At 53.7% G+C, this 9992-nt stretch overlaps 1 protein-coding gene across 1 annotated transcript; it reads right to left on the bottom strand.

Annotated features, from left to right (window-relative positions):
- Positions 1-354: 354 nt before the first annotated feature.
- On the bottom strand, positions 355-5697 carry LOC140350545 (uncharacterized; the record flags this gene model as incomplete). The annotated part of the gene is made up of 4 exons (XM_072436128.1): positions 5625-5697; positions 4983-5509; positions 2901-2959; positions 355-608 (listed from the first exon to the last, which is right to left on the bottom strand). Coding segments are annotated over exons 1-4 (913 nt in total), but the record flags the coding sequence as incomplete, so codon positions are not given.
- Positions 5698-9992: the final 4295 nt, after the last annotated feature.

Raw genomic sequence — 9992 nt, 5'->3', positions numbered from 1 at the left:
TTGATAGAAAACAAAGAGGTGTAAGTTTCTGTTGAGACAAACCATTTTCTCTTCTTCTTCAGGTGGCTCCGCCCAGTGGGCGGGGCTTACCACAGAATAGAATAAATATCTGTGTTCCAGGTCTAAATTTGCAGATTGACAATGACTCTTGGATGAAGTCCAGATGAAACAACTGAACCTTTTTCTACAATATGTTCCAGAGTTTAACCCGTTTTACTTTAAACACGTTAAACGACTCTGTGGAAAGGTTTTGGTTAAAGCAGAATAGAACATTAATAATGGATGAATATAAATGAACCATTTACTTTATGCAAATGAGCGTGAGAAGTGCACTCTAAAACACAGTGTTTGTACTTTTGGTTCCTGGAGAGAAGTGGAGCGAGAGCAGGTCGATGGGCAGCGACGCCTTGTCTCTGAGCGCCGCCCGGATCAGGTCATGGAGGTCCAGGTCATGGAGGTCCAGGTCATGGAGGTCCAGGTCATGGAGGTCCAGGTCATGGAGGTCCAGGTCATGGAGGTCCAGGTCTGAGGCCCGGATCTGTGGGGGGCCCACAGGGGGGCTCTCAAACAGCAGAGAGTAGTGCACAGAGATCCCAGCATCGACAGGACTGAGAACAGAAAGAAAAAAGAGTTAAAGCTGCTCTTTAATGCAATGCCTGGAATACCCCACGTTATGGCATTAAACAGGTCTATAAAGCATGTGTCAGAGTCAGTGACGTGCCCAGGGTTAAAGGGGGAGGAGTCTCTGTGTCATGGTGATTTAACACATTTATTCTAAAAGCTGATCCTTACGTTAGCTCCAATGCATCTCCAATGGGAGAGTTAGCATTAGCGTTAGCCTTCAAAAACACTTTGACTTTAGCGTTAGCATTAGCACTGCCACAAGTCCATTTATTACAACTAATCAATTATTGAAAAAAATTGTCAAATTATTAAGAATAGAATAATTGTACAAAATATGCCACGTTCTGAGCAGCTTCATCTGGAGAAACGTCTGAGTCTCATCTTAACGAGTCGTTCATGTTCGAAACAACAAATCATTCGTCAAAAGAAAAATCGCTGGAATCAGCAAAATAATGGTTCATTTTATTTTGAATCGTCACAAGTGCCAGAAACATGGCTCCACTTTGTAACAACTGCTGTGATTCATTCATCCTCTTGTCACTGTGAGGGGGCGTGGCACGGGCGTGGCACGGGGCTCACCCTGGACAGGGGCCAAGCGCAGGTTCATAATAATAAGAACTGCGTCTTTAAGGTTTGTGTTTGATCAAGAGCAGTTTCTATCAATTGTTACATTTGTTATTTATTCTAATTTATTTTATTTTCTATCGAACACAAGAATAAAACAAATCAAAATCTCTAGATATTCAACACATTTATAGAAATTAAAGTTTAAAAAGTGATTTTGAACGTCAGTCCGGTCGGTTTTTGCGCCTTTTAAGAGTCCATTTTTCCAGATCGTTTTTCATAGTTGTGAAGGATAACATTTTATATTCCAAAGGTCAAGGGTCAGGGGTCATGGAAATGTCCAGTTTGGTCGAATACAATAGAACATCATCTGCAGGAATTTTATGTTCCGTCCCATCGACTGTAACTCTGTGAATTGTTTTTGATCGTCTCATAAATTGGGCCAATGGTTCCAGTACAAAGCAAAAGGAGGAGGGACCAGAAACAGCCCTGTCTGACCCCTCTGTCCAGACCATCGTAAAAGGCCACAATATTTTTGAAAGTGAAAGTGTTTATTTGAAATTAACTAAAACTAAAGAATCTTCTACTTCTCCTCGTCCAAACGTATTCTTCCATCTTTGTTTAGTTGTGTTTGTGTCATTGTGTGTAAAGATGGTCTTATGTCGTCTTGTGTGTGTCTCATTGTGTGTAAAGATGGTCTTATGTCCTCTTGTGTGTGTCTCATTGTGTGTAAAGATGGTCTTATGTCCTCTTGTGTGTGTCTCATTGTGTGTAAAGATGGTCTTATGTCGTCTTGTGTGTGTCTCATTGTGTGTAAAGATGGTCTTATGTCCTCTTGTGTGTGTCTCATTGTGTGTAAAGATGGTCTTATGTCCTCTTGTGTGTGTCTCATTGTGTGTAAAGATGGTCTTATGTCGTCTTGTGTGTGTCTCATTGTGTGTAAAGATGGTCTTATGTCCTCTTGTGTGTGTCTCATTGTGTGTAAAGATGGTCTTATGTCCTCTTGTGTGTGTCTCATTGTGTGTAAAGATGGTCTTATGTCCTCTTGTGTGTGTCTCATTGTGTGTAAAGATGGTCTTATGTCGTCTTGTGTGTGTCTCATTGTGTGTAAAGATGGTCTTATGTCCTCTTGTGTGTGTCTCATTGTGTGTAAAGATGGTCTTATGTCGTCTTGTGTGTGTCTCATTGTGTGTAAAGATGGTCTTATGTCCTCTTGTGTGTGTCTCATTGTGTGTAAAGATGGTCTTATGTCCTCTTGTGTGTGTCTCATTGTGTGTAAAGATGGTCTTATGTCGTCTTGTGTGTGTCTCATTGTGTGTAAAGATGGTCTTATGTCGTCTTGTGTGTGTCTCATTGTGTGTAAAGATGGTCTTATGTCGTCTTGTGTGTGTGTCATTGTGTGTAAAGATGCTCTTATGTCGTCTTGTGTGTGTGTCATTGTGTGTAAAGATGGTCTTATGTCGTCTTGTGTGTGTGTCATTGTGTGTAAAGATGGTCTTATGTCGTCTTGTGTGTGTGTCATTGTGTGTAAAGATGGTCTTATGTCGTCTTGTGTGTGTCTCATTGTGTGTAAAGATGGTCTTATGTCGTCTTGTGTGTGTCTCATTGTGTGTAAAGATGGTCTTATGTCGTCTTGTGTGTGTCTCATTGTGTGCAGGGCCGGCCTCTTTAGAGCTTTGTAACACTCTGAGGTGTGTCTTTAGAGCTTGTACCTGATCTCCAGCACAGACAGAGCCTTGAAGCCCGGCAGGTTGAGGAAGGCGTGATGCATCTGTAAACACACAATACAATGTAAACACACAATACAATGTAAACACACAATACAATGTAAACACACAATACAATGTAAACACACAATACAATGTAAACACACATACATTCATGGTCAGTGTGCACCTGCCATCGGGCGCTCACTGTCATTGTTCATGAGGCGTAACCGACTTTTAAGTCTTGTTGAAAAAGGCACTTTTATTCACCAACATTTGACCCGAGAGTCTGACGGTCAAAGTGTCTGACCATCAGGATTTTAGTCTAGTCTGAGTTCAGCTGGAGAAAGTTGTTTTGGGTGGGGCCTCCCTGCTGTGGGTGGGGCCTCTCTGCTGTGGGTGGGGCCACTCTGCTGTGGGTGGGGCCTCCCTGCTGTGGGTGGGGCCTCTCTGCTGTGGGTGGGGCCACTCTGCTGTGGGTGGGGCCTCTCTGCTGTGGGTGGGGCCACTCTGCTGTGGGTGGGGCCACTCTGCTGTGGGTGGGGCCACTCTGCTGTGGGTGGGGCCTCTCTGCTGTGGGTGGGGCCACTCTGCTGTGGGTGGGGCCTCTCTGCTGTGGGTGGGGCCACTCTGCTGTGGGTGGGGCCACTCTGCTGTGGGTGGGGCCACTCTGCTGTGGGTGGGGCCTCTCTGCTGTGGGTGGGGCCACTCTGCTGTGGGTGGGGCCTCTCTGCTGTGGGTGGGGCCACTCTGCTGTGGGTGGGGCCACTCTCCATCAGTCTGTGCGACTGAAACGGAACTCAGAGCGTCCTCAGGGGGACCTCAGAGGGACCTCAGAGCGTCCTCAGGGGGACCTCAGGGGGACCTCAGAGCGTCCTCAGAGGGACCTCAGAGGGACCTCAGAGCGTCCTCAGAGGGACCTCAGAGCGTCCTCAGAGGGACCTCAGAGCGTCCTCAGTGGGACCTCAGAGGGACCTCAGAGCGTCCTCAGAGGGACCTCAGAGGGACCTCAGAGGGACCTCAGAGCGTCCTCAGAGGGACCTCAGAGCGTCCTCAGGGGGACCTCAGGGGGACCTCAGAGCGTCCTCAGAGGGACCTCAGAGGGACCTCAGAGGGACCTCAGAGCGTCCTCAGGGGGACCTCAGAGCGTCCTCAGAGGGACCTCAGAGCGTCCTCAGGGGGACCTAAGAGCGTCCTCAGAGGGACCTCAGAGGGACCTCAGGGGGACCTCAGAGCGTCCTCAGTGAGACCTCAGGGGGACCTCAGAGCGTCCTCAGAGGGACCTCAGAGCGTCCTCAGTGGGACCTCAGGGGGACCTCAGAGCGTCCTCAGAGGGACCTTAGAGCGTCCTCAGAGGGACCTCAGAGCGTCCTCAGTGGGACCTCAGAGGGACCTCAGAGCGTCCTCAGTGGGACCTCAGGGGGACCCCAGAGCGTCCTCAGTGGGACCTCAGGGGGACCTCAGAGCGTCCTCAGTGAGACCTCAGAGCGTCCTCAGTGGGACCTCAGGGGGACCTCAGAGCGTCCTCAGAGGGACCTTAGAGCGTCCTCAGAGGGACCTCAGAGGGACCTCAGAGCGTCCTCAGTGGGACCTCAGGGGGACCCCAGAGCGTCCTCAGAGGGACCTCAGAGGGACCTCAGAGGGACCTCAGAGCGTCCTCAGAGGGACCTCAGAGCGTCCTCAGTGGGACCTCAGGGGGACCTCAGAGGGACCTCAGAGCGTCCTCAGTGGGACCTCAGAGGGACCTCAGAGCGTCCTCAGGGGGACCTCAGAGCGTCCTCAGTGGGACCTCAGGGGGACCTCAGAGCGTCCTCAGAGGGACCTTAGAGCGTCCTCAGAGGGACCTCAGAGGGACCTCAGAGCGTCCTCAGTGGGACCTCAGAGGGACCTCAGAGCGTCCTCAGTGGGACCTCAGGGGGACCCCAGAGCGTCCTCAGAGGGACCTCAGAGGGACCTCAGAGCGTCCTCAGAGGGACCTCAGAGCGTCCTCAGAGGGACCTCAGAGCGTCCTCAGTGGGACCTCAGAGGGACCTCAGAGCGTCCTCAGAGGGACCTCAGAGCGTCCTCAGGGGGACCTCAGATCATTACCTGCTCCTGCAGATGCTGCGACAGGTCGTCGTATTGAAGAGCGTCCCGCTCCTCCAGCAGCTCCTTGTACCCCGGGTCCTTCAGCTCCACGCTGAGGTCCACTGTCCTCTGCTCCATGACCCCAGGGGCCTCAGGGAGCAGGTTCAGGACCTCTGGGGCCTCAGAGACCAGGTCCATGACCCCAGGGGCCTCAGGGAGCAGGTTCAGGACCTCTGGGACCTCAGAGACCAGGTCCATGACCCCAGGGGCCTCAGAGACCAGGTCCATGACCCCAGGGGCCTCAGGGAGCAGGTTCAGGACCTCTGGGGCCTCAGAGACCAGGTCCATGACCCCAGGGGCCTCAGGGTATTTCGGGACCTCAAGGACCTCAGGGACCTCAGGGGCCTCAGGGATCTTTGCAGCCTGATCTGATTCAGAGGTCGGCTGTGATTGGCTCTCCATCTCTGTGATGTCCAGGGTGAAAGAGGAAGTGGGCGTTTCCGTGACAATGAAAGAGGAAGTGATGACAGTGGGCGGAGCTTTTGGACCTGAACACAAGTGATAAACTGTCACCACTGATCTCAGAACAGTTTTAAAAATGTAACAACTTTCGTTAGAAATTATAAAAAACTGACGACCCTGAGACGACTTCTGACCCCGCACTTTGACCCCGCACTTTGACCCCTGTGGCCTGATGCTGTCGCAGTTTGGAGTTCTTTGGATAAAACCCTGACATCAGTAATGAAGCCTGTGTAAATTCAGCCTGGAAGACCTAACTCCACCATCTACGTCAAGGCCTCATGGAAGGACACGCCTCTCCCAGAGCCATCATCGCACTCAAGCGGGCGTGGCCTGGGCGTGGCCTGGGCGTGGCCTGGGCGTGGCCTGTCCGTCTGTGAGAGTCAGATCCCTCACTTCACCATGGACTCTCCCAGGTTTCTGCGCTTATCCCAAAGAGGTTATGCAGTTTTTCCCGGTCAAAGAAGGAGGGTGAAAGGTCAGAAGGAGGGTGAAAGGTCAGAAGGAGGGTGAAAGGACAGAAGGAGGGTGAAAGGACAGAAGGAGGGTGAAAGGACAGAAGGAGGGTGAAAGGACAGAAGAAGGGTGAAAGGTCAGAAGGAGGGTGAAAGGTCAGAAGGAGGGTGAAAGGACAGAAGGAGGGTGAAAGGACAGAAGAAGGGTGAAAGGTCAGAAGGAGGGTGAAAGGTCAGAAGGAGGGTGAAAGGATGGGGGACGTCCGCGTCATGGCCCCTACACCTGCTCCTCATCCCGTCACTCCTCCCGCTCCAATCAGCACCAGGCGGTGGCATTTAAGCCTCAGGCTGATGGCTCAGTCGCTTCAAACCGTCCTGCGACCCACCGCCTCCCCTGCTCCTCCTCTGCATCTATTATTCTCTCCACCTTCTCTCCACATCCACCAACACCAGTCTCCAGGCTCCGGGGGGACACATCAGTCTCCAGGCTCCGGGGGGACACACCAGTCTCCAGGCTCCGGGGGGACACATCAGTCTCCAGGCTCCGGGGGGACACACCAGTCTCCAGGCTCCGGGGGGACACATCAGTCTCCAGGCTCCGGGGGGACACACCAGTCTCCAGGCTCCGGGGGGACACATCAGTCTCCAGGCTCCGGGGGGACACATCAGTCTCCAGGCTCCGGGGGGACACATCAGTCTCCAGGCTCCGGGGGGACACACCAGTCTCCAGGCTCCGGGGGGACACATCAGTCTCCAGGCTCCGGGGGGACACATCAGTCTCCAGGCTCCGGGGGGACACATCAGTCTCCAGGCTCCGGGGGGACACACCAGTCTCCAGGCTCCGGGGGGACACATCAGTCTCCAGGCTCCGGGGGGACACATCAGTCTCCAGGCTCCGGGGGGACACACCAGTCTCCAGGCTCCGGGGGGACACATCAGTCTCCAGGCTCCGGGGGGACACACCAGTCTCCAGGCTCCGGGGGGACACATCAGTCTCCAGGCTCCGGGGGGACACATCAGTCTCCAGGCTCCGGGGGGACACACCAGTCTCCAGGCTCCGGGGGGACACATCAGTCTCCAGGCTCCGGGGGGACACACCAGTCTCCAGGCTCCGGGGGGACACATCAGTCTCCAGGCTCCGGGGGGACACACCAGTCTCCAGGCTCCGGGGGGACACATCAGTCTCCAGGCTCCGGGGGGACACATCAGTCTCCAGGCTCCGGGGGGACACATCAGTCTCCAGGCTCCGGGGGGACACACCAGTCTCCAGGCTCCGGGGGGACACATCAGTCTCCAGGCTCCGGGGGGACACATCAGTCTCCAGGCTCCGGGGGGACACATCAGTCTCCAGGCTCCGGGGGGACACACCAGTCTCCAGGCTCCGGGGGGACACATCAGTCTCCAGGCTCCGGGGGGACACATCAGTCTCCAGGCTCCGGGGGGACACACCAGTCTCCAGGCTCCGGGGGGACACATCAGTCTCCAGGCTCCGGGGGGACACACCAGTCTCCAGGCTCCGGGGGGACACATCAGTCTCCAGGCTCCGGGGGGACACATCAGTCTCCAGGCTCCGGGGGGACACACCAGTCTCCAGGCTCCGGGGGGACACATCAGTCTCCAGGCTCCGGGGGGACACACCAGTCTCCAGGCTCCGGGGGGACACATCAGTCTCCAGGCTCCGGGGGGACACACCAGTCTCCAGGCTCCGGGGGGACACATCTAATTCAATCAGATCATGGAGGGCCCATGATGGCTCCGCCTTCCTCCGGGGTCTGAGCGCCAAATAAACTTTGCAATAAAGTTCGCTAAAACAGCTTTTCTGCTTTTGTGTCTGAGTCTCTCCAGGGTGAACTATACGAGGGTCATGTGGGGTCATGTGGGGTCGTGTGGGGTCATGTGGGGTCATGTGGGGTCATGTGGGGTCATGTGGGGTCAGGGTCATGTGGGGTCATGTGGGGTCAGGGTCATGTGGGGTCATGTGGGGTCAGGGTCATGTGGGGTCATGTGGGGTCATGTGGGGTCAGGGTCATGTGGGGTCAGGGTCATGTGGGGTCATGTGGGGTCATGTGGGGTCATGTGGGGTCAGGGTCATGTGGGGTCAGGGTCATGTGGGGTCAGGGTCATGTGGGGTCAGGGTCATGTGGGGTCATGTGGGGTCAGGTGGGGTCATGTGGGGTCATGTGGGGTCATGTGGGGTCATGTGGGGTCATGTGGGGTCATGTGGGGTCAGGGTCATGTGGGGTCATGTGGGGTCAGGGTCATGTGGGGTCATGTGGGGTCATGTGGGGTCAGGGTCATGTGGGGTCATGTGGGGTCATGTGGGGTCATGTGGGGTCAGGGTCATGTGGGGTCAGGGTCATGTGGGGTCAGGGTCATGTGGGGTCAGGGTCATGTGGGGTCATGTGGGGTCATGTGGGGTCATGTGGGGTCATGTGGGGTCATGTGGGGTCATGTGGGGTCAGGGTCATGTGGGGTCAGGGTCATGTGGGGTCAGGGTCATGTGGGGTCATGTGGGGTCATGTGGGGTCATGTGGGGTCAGGGTCATGTGGGGTCAGGGTCATGTGGGGTCAGGGTCATGTGGGGTCATGTGGGGTCATGTGGGGTCATGTGGGGTCATGTGGGGTCATGTGGGGTCATGTGGGGTCAGGGTCATGTGGGGTCAGGGTCATGTGGGGTCATGTGGGGTCATGTGGGGTCATGTGGGGTCAGGGTCATGTGGGGTCAGGGTCATGTGGGGTCAGGGTCATGTGGGGTCATGTGGGGTCATGTGGGGTCATGTGGGGTCATGTGGGGTCATGTGGAGTCCTGTGGGGTCATGTGGGGTCATGTGGGGTCAGTACCAGAGTTCAGAGGTTTGTGAGTCGGAGCCGTCGTCGCTCTGGAAAACACAAGTGACATTTTACAAAAGGCTGAGACGAGATGAAAAGATTTGTTCTTCTCACCGAGATGAAGGTCTGCGACCTTTGACCCTGTTCATCCTCTGCAACCAGAACAGAATGTGACTAAAGCGGGACTAAAGCAGGACTAAAGCAGGACTAAAGCAGGACTAAAGCAGGACTAAAGCAGGACTAAAGCAGGACTAAAGCAGGTCTAAAGCAGGACTAAAGCAGGACTAAAGCAGGACTAAAGCAGGTCTAAAGCAGGACTAAAGCAGGACTAAAGCAGGACTAAAGCAGGACTAAAGCAGGACTAAAGCAGAACTAAAGCAGGTCTAAAGCAGGACTAAAGCAGGACTAAAGCAGGTCTAAAGCAGGACTAAAGCAGGACTAAAGCAGGTCTAAAGCAGGACTAAAGCAGGACTAAAGCAGGTCTAAAGCAGGACTAAAGCAGGACTAAAGCAGGACTAAAGCAGGACTAAAGCAGGACTAAAGCAGAACTAAAGCAGGTCTAAAGCAGGACTAAAGCAGGACTAAAGCAGGACTAAAGCAGGACTAAAGCAGGACTAAAGCAGGTCTAAAGCAGGACTAAACCAGGACTAAAGCAGGTCTAAAGCAGGACTAAAGCAGGACTAAAGCAGGTCTAAAGCAGGTCTAAAGCAGGACTAAAGCAGGACTAAAGCAGGACTAAAGCAGGACTAAAGCAGGACTAAAGCAGGACTAAAGCAGGACTAAAGCAGGTCTAAAGCAGGTCTAAAGCAGGACTAAACCAGGACTAAAGCAGGTCTAAAGCAGGACTAAAGCAGGACTAAAGCAGGTCTAAAGCAGGACTAAACCAGGACTAAAGCAGGACTAAAGCAGGACTAAAGCAGGACTAAAGCAGGACTAAAGCAGGACTAAAGCAGGACTAAAGCAGGTCTAAAGCAGGACTAAAGCAGGACTAAAGCAGGACTAAAGCAGGACTAAAGCAGGACTAAAGCAGGTCTAAAGCAGGACTAAAGCAGGACTAAAGCAGGACTAAAGCAGGTCTAAAGCAGGACTAAAGCAGGACTAAAGCAGGACTAAAGCAGGTCTAAAGCAGGACTAAACCAGGACTAAAGCAGGTCTAAAGCAGGACTAAAGCAGGACTAAAGCAGGTCTAAAGCAGGACTAAAGCAGGACTAAAGCAGGACTAAAGCAG

The sequence above is a fragment of the Eucyclogobius newberryi genome, unplaced genomic scaffold (genome assembly GCF_026437365.1).
Source record: "Eucyclogobius newberryi isolate DKJ021-1_F unplaced genomic scaffold, fEucNew1.0.hap1 SCAF_708, whole genome shotgun sequence".
NCBI lineage: Eukaryota > Metazoa > Chordata > Actinopteri > Gobiiformes > Gobiidae > Eucyclogobius > Eucyclogobius newberryi.
The sequence above is the reverse complement of the archived record's forward strand: the minus strand, read 5'-3'. Positions and strand labels throughout refer to the sequence as shown.